At 37.9% G+C, this 15,719-nt stretch overlaps 1 protein-coding gene across 2 annotated transcripts in view; it reads left to right on the plus strand.

Annotated features, from left to right (window-relative positions):
- Window positions 1-1,370: 1,370 nt before the first annotated feature.
- Window positions 1,371-15,719, plus strand: part of LOC106883235 (UDP-N-acetylglucosamine transferase subunit ALG14) — a 30,480-nt gene continuing 16,131 nt past the window's right edge. Inside the window, exons 1-2 of one of the 2 annotated variants that reach the window (XM_014934166.3) lie at window positions 1,371-1,653; window positions 9,138-9,292. In XM_014934166.3, the coding sequence (XP_014789652.1) occupies window positions 1,476-1,653; window positions 9,138-9,292 (333 nt within the window). In that variant the 5' untranslated portion in view covers window positions 1,371-1,475. The remainder of the gene's footprint in view (window positions 1,654-9,137; window positions 9,293-15,719) is intronic. The other variant, XM_014934165.3, reaches the window with a different exon arrangement.

A 15,719-nucleotide genomic window follows, 5' to 3' on the forward strand; every position in this document is an offset into this window, starting at 1 on the left:
TAAAATATAATGATTGGTAGAAGGAGAGTTTTTTAAATATTGAGGGACCAGCTATCAGAGTGGATAGCAGTACAATAGATAAGGCAATTAAGAAAATGAAGACTGTGAAAGCCCCTGGACCATCGGGTATCACTGCTATGACGATTAAAATATTAGATGGTGTGGGACACAGCCTAGTCACTCACATGGTTAAACAGGTTATTCAGAAAGGTGTCAGAAAGGTGTCATCTCCAAAGACTGGTATAGCAGTGTTATATAGTCAGCCGTTATAAGGGTAAAGGTGATGCCTAAGATAGAAACAACTACAGAGGTATCAAACTGCTGGATCAGCTGTAAAAATCATGTCAAAACTAACCACATCTATGCTAGTGCCACATAAAAAGCACCGAGTCCACTCTGCAGAGTGGTTGGTGTTAGGAAGGGCATCCAGCCGTAAAATCCCTGCCAAAACAGACACAGCAGCCTAGGGTAGTTTTTCTACCTGGCCTGCTCCTGTCAACTGTTCTACTCATGCATGCATGAAAGATGGACATTAAACAATGATGATCTCACACACACACTTTTTATTCAAGCAGAAAAATCTTCAGAAACTGTTATTCAGAATTTCAAGTTACCATTTGTCAGACAATTGTAATCATAACTGTCTGACAAACTGTAACATGAAACTCTAAGGAACAGTTTAAGATTTTTCAGCTTGAATAAAAAAGCACATTACTCCACCTTTGGTATTTAAGTACTATTTTTTCCACATTGTTTTGAATTTATGCACTTACTTATGTGTGTGTATGTGTGTATGTGTGTGTGTGTGTGCGTGTGCGTGCGCGTGTATATATATATATATATATTTTTTTTTATATTTGTATAAATCATAACCTCTTAGCTGAAAAATATTTGAAAACTGGTCAGAGTTTGAAACAGAAAAGGCATCCAACCATAACATGAACATTAAAGGTCATATATATTCAATGCTGATGACTATATATTCTCCCTGTTTTCAACAAATGTATCTAACAGTTGTCAGGCAACTGTGTTCCCAGTTATGCCCAGAGAGCCTATCTTTTGTTAATCTTTTATTATCCTTGAGTTCAAATCTCACCTTTCATCCTTTTGGGGGTTAATAAAATAAAGTACCAGGCAAATACCACAGCTGAAATTTAAGTAGGCATGCAGTGGGACTGAACCCGAAACAAGCATCTTCACCGCACAACCACATAAATTCCGTTTTATGTTTTTATTAACAAAATGTACTTCCTAAGGTACATGAAATGTTTGCGTAAATAGTCTGTATTAACCTTTTCCCACCTTCTTTCTGCTTTGCATTGATGTAAAGAGTAAGAGCAGATAACTCAACACTAGTTTAGTCGTGTCAGTTTTTTTTTTTACGACATCTGCTAAAAATGAGTTCGTCGGGTGTACATAATGGATGATGGTGAAGTCTGTGCTGATTGTGTTGTAAGTGATAAGTCTCGATCACAATGTATCTCACATGGCACTTGATACGTCTGTTATATTCGGTGCTGGCCACCTTCTTAGGACTTTTGCCTGTTTGGTTGTTATTATGCATTTTATATCGTGTGACCAGAGGCTTTTCTAAAACGAACGGACGCAACAAGCGCTGCACCCCTGTTTCGACACTCGCTGTCCTAGGTTCAGGTCAGTACATCTGTTTTGAATTTCCCTGATGTGTTTTATGAATTGATGTAACTGTTGCTGTGTATTTTAAAATTAGGTATTTGTATGTATGTGTTTGTGTGTACACGTATGAATGTATATATTTCTACAGCACGGCAATGTACTTAGTTATAAAAAAAAACTCACAATGTAAGTCCTTGCAAACTTTACAAATGTTTGGCATCACAATCTCTCAATGAACTCAGTTGTCATTGTCAGCCCACGATGGAGCATTTCGTGTTTGCATGATCTGCTAAACATAACAGTCAATGTTCTACAAAACAACACACTGCTGTTTTTTAAAGAAGAAAGTACACATTAAATAATGAAGTCCCAGATATAGAAAAGACAGGATGATCACAACTGGAACGCCTTTGATCATAGGTTTGCCTTGTCAAGACTGATCCGAAGCAACAGCATCATTGCTAACATTACATCGCAGAAACTAGAATTTTTATCGGGGCCAGAAATAGTTACCTTCTACAAAGTTGATTTAAAATTCGCGTTGGAGTAATGCTTTCACATATAGGACAGTACTACTGCTACAAACATAAACATTCCCGATAAAAGTGGCAAACCAGTCTGTTTCTTATACTGCTACTTCACGAATTCCTTCTAATTAATTAGCTCTATATCACTTGGGGACTCTATTCCGATCCGCCCGTCTAACCACGTATATATCACTTGTTTTCCTGTTTGAATTTTATCCCTTAGACTGCAGCTTCCACACAGATCTGTCTGCCCCTTTTTCATCCAGTTGATAATAACCTGCACCAGTTTAAGGTGAACACACAGAGGGCCCTACGAAAGCTGCACTTTTCATCTTTTCCCGGAAGGAATGATTTCACAGACACATGCGCGCCCGCATCTACCGCCCTCGGATATGCTCTACGAATGACGCAGCGGCAAAAGCTACTGAGCCTGTCAACAAATCCACCCCTCTTGTGCTGGTCAGCAACAAATTGTTGAGTTGTGGAGCCCGTGTATCAGTTTTAGACGGTTCATCCCTGACCACCACCTTATATTTTAAAGATATAAATGTATCTAGGGATTTTCTATAAGCTGCAAATTAATTTGGGCTCATAGAACTGTTGGTTGTTTGCTGGTGGCTAGAGTACTCTTCCAATCTGGAGCCTACATTAGTTAATATCTTTCGTTTTTCCATAATTTAGACATTAATAATTCAGAATAATTAACTGTATATGCACCGTATTTACCGGCACATATTACTTGCATTAAAACAAATTTTTAAGTGTCCAGAATTTGCCCTACGTTTAAAGCGGTCGTATTACGGATGGGAAACTGAGCGCTGTAGACGCGGGAGCCGGATGAGCAAGTCTTCTAGGTGCAATAATTGTTGCTAATAATAGAATATTGAAAACTGTCCAAATTACATTATTTGCACAAACTTATGAAAAATTACGTGCAATACGTCTATAATTATGAGAGGTCACATCATCTCATTATATTTCCTTCTCCAGCATATATAACCCACAACTGATTATGTGTCTTGCTTTACTCAATGACTATTACTTTTAAGGTCCCACCTCCCCCCACTTTTCTTTTGATTATTTAAATAAGAAATTCTCTTAGAAAGATGAAGGAATATAAATTTTTTATCATCCTATCAGATAATCTACAACGAGTGGATAACAACAAAACCGTAGCAGTGGTGTACCAACTTGGTTGGTGGCCGATCGTGGTTACACAAAACATCACAGCCAGAAATACGAGTTTGACATCTTGTATGGCAAGTCTCTTGACCAAAATATAAATAACTATACAGTTGATCTGAAAGAAGTTAAAGTTGAAATCTGGTACTCTCATAATGTAATTTATTTATACTTCATAGTATATTTCACACTATATTGTTCAAGTATACAGTCACAACATAGTATTTACGTGCTCTGAATCACACATCCCTGATAGCTTTCAATAAGCGCATGATAAAACATACTGAGTTTGGTTTTTATCTACAAAATATACTTGTAAAATAGGGCACGTTTTATGCGTTGGTATGTACATTATGTTATATTTATTTGTTGGGTACGGAATTGGAGAGTAAATATGTTAAAAATTGGACTTTTTTTGGTGAAAAAAAATTTTTCGTTGTATGAATCTCAGCTGTACTAAAAAACGTAGGAATAAAAAATGATACCCTTTTCCTTTCTTATGAGGTATGGTAATATGGTACTTCGAGGGACAGCTTTTCCAAAACCCCGCCGCTATTTTGTATTACTAAGGACTGCGTTGTGTGAATTAGAACGTGTCGAGTGACTGCGAAGATATGTTGAGTGGGTTCACAGGTAGGACGTGTGTGGTAGTGGATACATGGTATGTGGGTTATAGTACGATAGTGAAGACTTGGTATGTGGAATGTGTGTATGTTGTCATATTGTGTGGATTGTAGTTGTGAGGACATATGGTGATATAGTTTACTATGAATGTCAAGGTAAGTTGTATGGTCAAACCGGCGAGCGAAAGAAGCTGTACAAACATTATACTAAAACAATCACAATGTGGGGACACATTATTAGCCGTTCAAAAACATGCAAAACTGTTAGGTTCGCTTAATTTTCGACGCAACAATCACTTCAGTGACCAGGTCGCAGATCGTTCGACGAAAATTTTGACACAAAATAAATAATAGATGTTTAAGTGAAGTTAACAGTCTCTGTGTGTTTTTGAATGGCTAATAGTATATCTTCCATGCTGAAATTGCTTTAGTCTTAATGCACGGACTCAAATCAAGTACCTTGCTCGGCAAGTACACCTCTGACACATTATATAAAAGTAAAGACAAATGGCTATAAGTGGGAATCTGGTATACAGTTAAGTGTTCATTAAGACTATTTTGTACTCCCTCTTAGTAACTAACTCTTTCATCTTTGTCTTATTGAATTTTAGGTTTCTGTACTCGTGATCATGCTATGGCTTTGAGACTTTTAAGCTATGAGAACCAGGTTATTAACTTATAAAAGTTGCCAAAGTTCATCTTGCCCCAATATCCTATCTGTTTCATGTTGAAACTGGCCAGATCCAGCCTCTCACACCCACCCTACAATGTCATTCTAAAAATGAACAGTCATATTATGAAAATATCAGAGCTATGAGATAAGACCTGATTAATAAAAAAACCATGTGAATGTGTAAGCATTACATTTGAAAGTAATCTGAATACGAAAGGGTTAACTGAACCTGTTCCACTCACAACTACTCTATTCTAACATACCTTCACTGCCACAGTGTACTCCATAACATACTTTCACTTGCCTACACAGCATTCGCTACCATACTATGTCACACTACACCCCACCTCACTGTGACAATGCCCTCCCCACAACATCTTCATTATTGTACAACACACCACATATGTCCACATTATTTAACCATGCAGACTGGGAAGCTTCTGGTCAAATAGTGGTCAAATCTCCCTTATATAATACTTTATCATCTTAAAAAAAAATAAACCAAAAGGACACATTCAACAAGTTCATCTCTGATATACAAAACTGGGAGCTGGCCATGATGTAAACATAGGTCTTTTTGATTAGGGCTGTGCTCGTTGTTACATCGCATACGACCTCACTTCCGCACCATACCACACCTCATACGTCTTAGCAGCTATGCTACACCGTCAAACCGCATTGCACACATTTTCCTAACCGTGCTACACCACACATCCTCAGTCTAAGAAATATATATACTCAGTATGTAGGAACTTAATATAACAGTGAAAACGGGTTCCTCTGGGAGGCTGATGGAAAAGCAGGGCTTATATGATAGATATTCAGGGTAGTTAGTGGCTAAGGGTACTCAAATCTGTGAACTCTTCAGGTGCTTATTAGCTGTAGCTGACAGCTTCTGTTACCAAGGTGATATAATTGTGGGTGTGAATGATCTGATTGTAGGTGCAGGTGTGGCGGATCTTTTTTAAAACGGGGGCCACAGTTTTCATTTATGTTTTACGTAGTGTTTTTGGTACGGAAAGACTTTCAAACTTTGTATACTTATCTATTTTGTGTTATAGAACAGAAAAATATTTTTGTATTTGAATTTATTTCATGTAAAAAATTGTCTTATTTCGATAATTTCAACCAATCACTGACAAGTATTCAGTTGTTTACATTTACTCCTTTGGCTGATTAAGCCATAGCTTCGTTTTATTTGCTTTTTTCATTTTCTTTTTTTTTTCTTCGTTTTATTTGCTTTTTTCTTTTTAAATTTGCTGTTTTACCCTAACCCTAACCCTATCACCGATAGAATTGTTTCAGAATCGTTTGTTTATGTAGTCGGCACTTAATGTATATCGGCTGAATGGACGTCAGTGATTGGTTGAAATTACAGAAATACGACAACTTTAACATGGAATAACTTAGGGATTTCTTTTTTTTTTAAGAAGACTAAGAGAAAAAGATGTTTTATATGACACATTCTACCAGTGTTCCAAGTTTCAAAGTGTTTCGTTAATGAAAAATGTGGCTCCCGTTTTAAAAAAGATCCGGCGTGGCTGTGTAGCTAAGAAGCTTGCTTCACAACCATGTGATTGTAGGTTCAGTCACTCTGTATGGTGCCTTGGGCTAGTGTCTTCTTTGGCTTCTGGTTGACCAAAATCTTCTGAGTGTATTTGGTAGTTAGAAACTGAAAGAAGCTTCTCTTATATATATATGCCCACGGGCATATGGCATAGTGGTTAAGAGCATGGGCTACTAACCCCAAGATTCCGAGGTTGATTCCAGGCAGTGACCTGAATAATAATAATAATAATGATAATAATAATAATGATAATAATAATAATAATAATAATGATAATAATAACAACAACAACATCGAAAAATACCTTAGGAATGAGAACCCAGGTTTGAAATTTCTCCAAGACACCTGATGAAGGTTGGAGGGTATATCAGCCGAAATGTTGTGTTAATAACAAACAAGATGACAAATATATATATATATATATATACAGGGATTAGCATTGAGTTGCTTCTCCAACATACTGAAAATTTAGAAATAGCAGTCAAAGAACTACTGATTCTAAACTACAAATTTTTCTCTAATCGGATGGCGATATTTATGGCACACATAGAACAAAAAACCGAAGGGAAAAGCATAAACAAAATAAGTCTTTAGTTAATCGGATACGATCGTTTCATGGTTAAGAGAATGAAAATTTCTCTATTCCAAATCTTCAGTCCGATATTCTGATAAATTTGAAAGCAATGTTAATTCTCTAAATGAAGTATTAACAGTAACTGCACGATAAAGTGAAGTATATTGCCACTTAAGTGTGGCTGACCCCTAGGGGTGGATGTTACTGTTGCTTTTAGCCCCAGGAGGAGATGTCCTCCTGGGGCTAAAAGCAACAGTAACATCCACCCCTAGGGGTCAGCCACATTTAAGTGGCAATATACTTCACTTTATATATATATTTATATATATATATATATAAATGTATGTGTATGTATTTATTTTTGTGTCTTTCACCTCACCGCTTGACAACTGGTGTTGGTTTACGTCCCTGTAAGTTAGCACTTTTATTAAAGAGACTGATGGAATAAGTACCAGAATGAAAGAAAATAAATACTGGGATTAGTTTGTTTGACTAAAAAAGCTTTCAAAGTGGTGCCCCAGCATGGCTGCAGTCCAATGACTGAAACGCATTCAAGATAAAAGAAAAAGTAATGTTGCAGATGGCTGTAGTAATAGTATTTTAACGAGAGGTAAAAATGATTCAAGGAGCTGTTACATATGTTCTTTTCTACTCTAGGCACAAGGCCCAAAATTGTAGGGGAAGGGGGCCCAGTTGATTAGATCGACCCCAGTATGCAACTGGTTCTTAATTTATCGACCCCGAAAGGATGAAAGGCAAAATCGACCTCGGCGGAATTTGAACTCAGAACGTAACGGCAGACGAAATACCGCTAAGCATTTCACCCGGCGTGCTAACGTTTCTGCCAGCTCGTCGCCTTAGGTGTTACATATTTTGACAACAAAAGGGTCTTCTCTCTTTGTGAAAGATAAACTCTATGCAGCATGTGTAAGAAGTATGGTGGTATATGGTAGTGAAATAGGAGATATTGAATGTAGATGATGTGTAGACGTCGGAGAGAAATGATGTATGTGTAATCTATTGAATGTGTAATGTTAAGTTACATGTGATGTATACAGGTGAGTTGATCACTGGGACTGATTTGGGAAGTGAATGGATGAATGATTGTGTTGTGAGTGAAAAAGTGACTTTATGTTCACACCAGATATCACTATAATGATATAAACAGAGAATATTGTTTTATGAAATATGCCATATTCATAAATGAGTCGATATATTGTGTTTATATAAGGTGGTGAGCTGGCAGAATCGTTAGCACACTGGGCAAAGTGCTTAGCAGCATTTCGTCCATCTTTACAGTCTGAGTTCAAATTCTACCATGGTTGACTTTCCCTTTCATACTTTCAGAGTCATTAAAATAAGTACCAGTTGAGCACTGGGGTCAATATAATTGACTTAGCCCTTCTCCTGAAATTGCTGGCCTCGTACCAAAATTTGAAACCAATAACATAGGAAATGTGGTAGGTGGAGACTTGGCTGTGTTATTATGAAGTTGGTTTCCCAACTATGTGGTTTCAAGTTCAATCCCACTGCACAGCACCTGGGGCCAGTGTCTTCTGTCCTAGTCCACCAAAGTGTTGTGTATGGATTTGATAGATGGCAACTGAAAAAAGCCCATCGTGTGTGTGTGTGTGTGTGTGTGTGGCCATCTATTTTGATTTCGTGTAATAGTTGTAAATGATTGTCACTATGATACAAGCAGTGTCATTCAATTCCAGTATTCTGGAAAATCTTATCGGGCCATGGAGAAATACCTTGCTTGGAAACATGAAGCCATCGGCTGTAGAAAATTTTTCTCAAACTTTGTTTGACCCATGCAAGTGGATGTTAAAACGGTGATGATTATATACATATATCATCATCATCATCATCAAAATAGTGGGGTTGTGTTAACCGCACGTGGAGAAATAATAGGAAAATGAAAAACTTAGCGGTTCGGCAAAAGAGACCGATAGAATAAGTACTAGGCTTCCAAAGAATAAGTCCTGGGGTCGATTTGCTCGACTAAAGGCGGTGCTCCAGCATGGCCACAGTCAAAAGACTGAAACAAGTAAAAGAGTATGTGTGTACACTTTTATACACATACACACATCTTTGGATGAATGTAGAAAATCTGTGCCAATAAACTTCATCTGACCCATGCAAGCTTGGAAAAGTGGCTGTACATTTTTACAGATTCTGACTCCATTAAACCAATAATTGCTTTTCTCTTTGATGCCATGACTATGCCTTTGGGGACAGGTTTATTCAATCTGGTCTATGAGTTAAATAAAGATCAACGTTGAGTTATGTAAAATATTTCAGCATGATAAATCATCGTCATATTTAACTGTTCTGTTATTTTTCTGTTGACTAGGGGGTCACACAATGGAGATGATACGCCTGTTGAGTGGACTCACTGAAAAATATTATCCACGCCACTATGTTGTTGCAAATTCGGACAAGTTTAGCAATACCAAGATAGAAGAATTTGAACAGAGGCGCTCGTTATGTGCTGGAGGAGATAAAGCTGTAAGTTACATCGATTTTTTTTTTTATGTTACTCTATTGTTACTCTATTTAGATGAGATGCAGTTTGGGTTCGTGCCAGGTAAAAGCACTACTGATGCCTTATTTCTAGTGAGACAGTTGCAAGAGAAATACCTAGCCAAGGATAAACCTCTGTACCTGGCTTTCGTTGACATGGAGAAAGCCTTTGACAGGGTCCCCCGATCCCTTATCTGGTGGTCAATGAGGAAACTTGGGATAGAAGAATGGCTAGTGAGAGCTGTGCGAGCCATGTACAGAGATGCGGCCAGTAAGGTGAGGGTTGGAAATGAGTACAGCAATGAATTCCGGGTAGAGGTAGGGGTCCACCAAGGCTCCGTCCTCAGCCCCCTATTATTTACCATAGTCCTCCAGGCAATCACAGAGGAGTTCAAGACAGGTTGCCCCTGGGAGCTCCTCTATGCTGATGACCTTGCCCTAATTGCGGAGTCACTATCAGAACTAGAGGAGAAGTTTCAGGTGTGGAAGCAAGGTCTAGAATTGAAGGGCCTTAGAGTCAACCTAGCTAAAACCAAAATCCTAATAAGTAGGAAGGTAGATAAAACACAAACCCCTTCAGGTAGATGGCCCTGCTCAGTATGTAGAAAAGGAGTAGGTAGTAACTCTATAAGATGTACCCGGTGCAAGCTATGGACACATAAGAGGTGCAGCAACATCAAAGGCAGGTTAACTAGCAAGTTAGTTTTTGTTTGTGGCAGATGTTCAGGTGCAATAAAGACTGCAAACAAACAGGAAACAACTTCTATCTCATTCCAGGGTGAAAAACTAGAGGTAGTCGATAGCTTCCGCTATCTGGGCGACCAAGTTAGTAGTGGGGGTGGGTGCGCTGAAAGTGTAGCTGCTAGAATAAGAATAGCCTGGGCAAAGTTTAGAGAGCTCTTACCCCTGCTGGCGACAAAGGGACTCTCACTCAGAGTAAAAGGCAGACTGTATGACGCATGCGTACGAACAACCATGCTACATGGCAGTGAAACATGGGCTGTAACTGCTGAGGACATACGTAAGCTCGCAAGGAATGAAGCCAGTATGCTCCGTTGGATGTGTAATGTCAATGTGAATACCCGTCAGAGTGTAAGTATCTTGAGAGAAAAGCTGAACATTAGAAGCATCAGTTGTGGCGTGCAAGAGAGACGATTGCGCTGGTATGGACATGTGGTGAGAATGGAGGAGGATAGCTGCGTGAAAAAGTGCCACACCCTAACAGTTGAGGGAACCCGTGGAAGAGGTAGGCCCAGGAAGACCTGGGCTGAGGTGGTGAGGCAAGACCTTCGTACATTGGGCCTCACCGAGGCGATGACTACGGACCGAGACCTTTGGAAATGGGCTGTGCGTGAGAAGACCCGGCAAGCCAAGTAAGATCGTTGCCAGTGCCCCTGGACTGGTTCTTGTGCGGGTGGCACATGAGATGCACCATTTTGAGCGTGGCCGTTGCCAGTACCGCCTGACTGGCTCCTGTAGGATTTTCGAGCGAGATCGTTGCCAGTGCCCCTGGACTGGCTTGTGCGGGTGGCACATAAAAGACACCATTTCGAGCGTGGCCGTTTTTGTGCGGGTGACACGTAAAAGCACCCACTACACTCTCTGAGTGGTTGGCGTTAGGAAGGGCATCCAGCTGTAGAAACTCTGCCAAATCAGACTGGAGCCTGGTGTTGCCATCCGGTTTCACCAGTCCTCGGTCAAATCGTCCAACCCATGCTAGCATGGAAAGCGGACGTTAAACGATGATGATGATTGTAGTAATGTGTGGAGGCGCAATGGCCCAGTGGTTAGGGCAGTGGACTCGCGGTCATAGGATCGTGGTTTCGATTCCCAGACCGGGCATTGTGAGTGTTTATTGAGCGAAAACACCTAAAGCTCCACGAGGCTCCGGCAGGGGATGGTGGCGAACCCTGCTGTACTTTTTCACCACAACTTTCTCTCACTCTTTCTTCCTGTTTCTGTTGTGCCTGTAATTCAAAGGGTCAGCCTTGTCACACTGTGTCACGCTGAATATCCCCGAGAACTATGTTAAGGGTACACATGTCTGTGGAGTGCTCAGCCACTTGCACGTTAATTTCACGAGCAGGTTGTTCCGTTGATCGGATCAACTGGAACCCTCGACGTCGTAAGCGATGGAGTGCCAACAACAACATTGTAGTAATAATAATAGTTTTGGCTGTTGTTGTTCTTGATGTTGTTACTGCTGTTATTGATGTTGTTCTGTGAATGAAATAAATGTCCTCTTGTGTCTGTTCAATTAAAACATTCTACTTTCAAAATTTTCTAATAATCATTTTGCTTTTGTAGTTGCTGACTACATTGCTTTCAGTATTACGTATATGACCACACCATTCTCTCTCGCTTAAATGTGAGTTGCCATGTAGCTCCTCTACAAGAATCCACTCATCAATGGTATTAAGACCACTACCATCTTCTGTAATTGTGACATAGTGTACCTAAGATTACCTAATCTATACACACCCACTTTTTTTTTTTTTTTTTTTTTACTGTATTTTCTGGCAGACCAGATTTACAGACAAAGAAGGTAGGTTGACTTAGTACCCCAAGACAGTTCTGGAAGTCCCCAAATTCCATGAGAAATGTAGCAAGATTTGGAAAGATAGCAACGATGTTTAAATGTTTACATTACACATATACACTACATACTATGCTAGCTTGTGTGCCCGAAAATATGGTATAAGACAGTAAGGTGTGATTTGAGGGAGATTTTGCTGCTACTTTTTGTTGGTAATGTGCCTTTCACCCTTTTGGGGTTGATAAAATAAGGGCCAGTTGAGCACTGGGGTTGATGTAATTGACTTACCCCTCCCCCAGAAATTGCTGGCCTTGCACTAAAATTTGAAACCAATGTGAACATGTTGAGGCTTCTTTGTTACCCTTGAAAGAAATGCTACTACTACTACTACTACTACTACTACAACTACTACTACTAGTTGTAGTGTGTGAGGTGTCTAGGTTGTTAGGTGGGTGTGTCTGGCAGGTTATATACAGAACATATAACCTACATTGCTCATCCAGGCACTACAGTGACATTACATTCAAAGATTGGATGGATGGAAAGGTGCTGGGGGGGGGGGGAGATCGTTTGTGTTGTGGGGTGGGCAGTCGGAGGATGCATTTGTGGAGGGGGTAATAAAAAGAAACGTAGTGATGGTAAGAGAGACAATGGTAATATAGTGTGGTGGCTGGCGGAAGTAAAAGAAAGCAACTAATGATTTGAGGATGGAGTGAGTAACTATACAATGGTCGTGTTGGGGTTAGAACAACCAAGTACAATAAATACACAGTGGAGGTGCAGTTACTTAGAGACTGAAAGAGCTTGCCCCATCTTTCATTTGAAAATGTCTGACTTACTTCATGGCTGTTATTTGTATTGTCTCTACTCTCTCTGCACTCTACTAAAAGGTTAAAGACCCCCTTCAGCCATGAATGACCATGAGATTGCACTTAGAAAGTTCCCCTTTGAGGCACAAGTCTGGGCAAGGTTGCTTATGGAAGACCAGCAATCACCCATGCATACCAGCATCCCCCTCTCCACATCACCAGTGCTATCCAAAGGCAAAGCAAAAGCTGATACAGCTTGGCACCAGTGACATCACAACTCATTTCCACAGCTGAACGAACTGGAACAATGTTAAATAAAGTGTCTTGCCTCATGATTTCCAGCCTGGAAATCAAACTCACTACCTCATGATTGCGAGCCCGATGCTCTAACCACTGAGCCATGCTCCTTCACACTCTACTATATATATATATATATATATATATATATATATATATATATATATATATATATATATATATATATATACATATACATATACATATATATATATATACATATACATATACATATATATATATATATATACATATACATATATATATATATATATATACATATACATATATATATATATATATATATATATATATATATACATATATATATATATATATATATATATATATAAGTTCAAAAAAGGGAAAAGACAAAAAAACAACAACGTGAGGATGTGGTATACAGATTGTGATACTGGATGCTTGGGAAAGGAAAGAAAGAGAATTTGATGTTTCGAGCGGAGCTCTTTGTTGGAAACAAAGGAAAGTTCAAAGAAGGGAAAGACGGAGGAAGAAAAAATCGCCAACGATATCCACGAGGTTACATTGTGGAATGACTGGAAGGGAAAGGGTGGAGGAAAAGTTATTTCTAAGACAGGAGAGTGCAAGAGAGGGAGGTAAGTATGTGTGCGTGCACACGGATCCGTGTGTGTGTGTGTGTTTTATATATATATATATATATATATATATATATATATATATATATATATATATATATATAATAAAGTAAAGTTGTGGAATACCGTACGAGTGGAAATATATATGAAAGAAGGTTTGAAAATGCACTTATTTTTTAAAAATATTTATTTACTTAACCGGTTTCACTTTTTTAGAAAAAGATTATCAAAAGTCTTTGAGAATAATAAAAAATGTTAAAAAACAGTTTGAGTATTAAAATGCATATATACATTCTTTGATGATAAAATATATTTAAAGTATAAAGCTTTGTATGAACTTTGTAGTGTTACATACTGATTGTCACACATTCTCTGATATTAAGGTGAAATTGTTAAAAACAGTGTTAAAAACAGTGTTAAAAACAGTGTTAAAAACAGTGTATGAAAATACACATATGGAAAAATACATATACATATTCTTATACATATTCTTTGACAATCGAATAAAATTGAGAAGGAACTGACCTGGCCTTTTTCTCTTGTGTATATTGAAGGAATCACAAGAGAAAAAGGCCAGGTCAGTTCCTTCTCAATTTTATTCGATTGTCAAAGAATATGTATAAGAATATGTATATGTATTTTTCCATATGTGTATTTTCATACACTGTTTTTAACACTGTTTTTAACAATTTCACCTTAATATCAGAGAATGTGTGACAATCAGTATGTAACACTACAAAGTTCATACAAAGCTTTATACTTTAAATATATTTTATCATCAAAGAATGTATATATGCATTTTAATACTCAAACTGTTTTTTAACATTTTTTATTATTCTCAAAGACTTTTGATAATCTTTTTCTAAAAAAGTGAAACCGGTTAAGTAAATAAATATTTTAAAAAAATAAGTGCATTTTCAAACCTTCTTTCATATATATATATATATATATAGACATATACTTACAAATGTATATATATGCATATATATATATATATATATATATATATATCAATTAATCTCTCAATTCTGGAGAATTTCTGTTTGAAAAATATCTTCCCCTTAATCCTTTTGTTACCATATTTCTGTTGAACTGCATTGTATTTATTTCAACTATTTATTAAGCTGGTAATTGGAACATAAATTAAGATGAAATTTAAAAAGGAAATTTTAATTTAGATTAGTTTGAACTGGAAGTATGTATCATAGGGGCTGGGGTAGTCTTGGGCAGGTTGGTATCCAGATACCCTCCAAAGTCGGTCATTCTGGTGGTTTACTGTCTGTTTGATGTCAATTTTCTGTTCATCAGTGAACTCCAGTTTGGGCAGTGTACCTTCAGCAACCTGACACAGGATAAGATGACTTCTCTCTAGTCTCATAGCCTTATCAACTTGCATGAGCTCATGATGATGGATCATCTTGTCGGGGTGGGACCTGAGATCCTCCTTCAGTATTTGATGCATCAATGTTTGGCTTATTTTTGCTGTGGCAGCCAGTTTTCTGACCGAATGATGAGGATTTTGCCTTATCTTTTCTCCGATACTTTTGATAACCAGAGGGATCTGCACACTTCTTTTTTGGCCACGTCCAGATCGATCAGTGGTCAAACCAGTCTCTTGAAATTTCTTGACAATTTTCCTGACTGTTCGGTTAATTTTAAGCTTTTTTGCTATAGCCATATTACTTTTGCCATCTTTGTGGAATGGTTATGATTGTATTTTGGTCTGTAGCCATTACCTAATTTATGAATCTGAATTTATTTAGTGTGAAACAAGAAGACACACTAAGCTTTTATAATGATGTATAATTTTCATACCTTAACATATTTATTGATAGTTATTAAAGCCCCAAATTTTGGTTGACTTAATTTCGGGACACCCTGTAGTGCCAATTAGTTTGTATATTTATAATGTCTAGTAACATTACCATAATTGGACTATATATTTACTGGGACATAAGTGTCCTTTATATGGTCCCCCCCCCCCCCCAAAAAAAATGGCTTCAAAAAGAAGTAGCTTTTAGGTACAAATTAAACTCCAGAAATAAGGTATACTTTTTATGTTTATAAATTAGTTTCAGGAATGCAGTACTGAAAGGACTCACAAATAAATTATTAGACAGACATGTATTTCTTAAGGTGGTGTTGGGTATGTT

The sequence above is a fragment of the Octopus bimaculoides genome, chromosome 8 (genome assembly GCF_046866305.1).
Source record: "Octopus bimaculoides isolate indiv1 chromosome 8, ASM4686630v1, whole genome shotgun sequence".
NCBI lineage: Eukaryota > Metazoa > Mollusca > Cephalopoda > Octopoda > Octopodidae > Octopus > Octopus bimaculoides.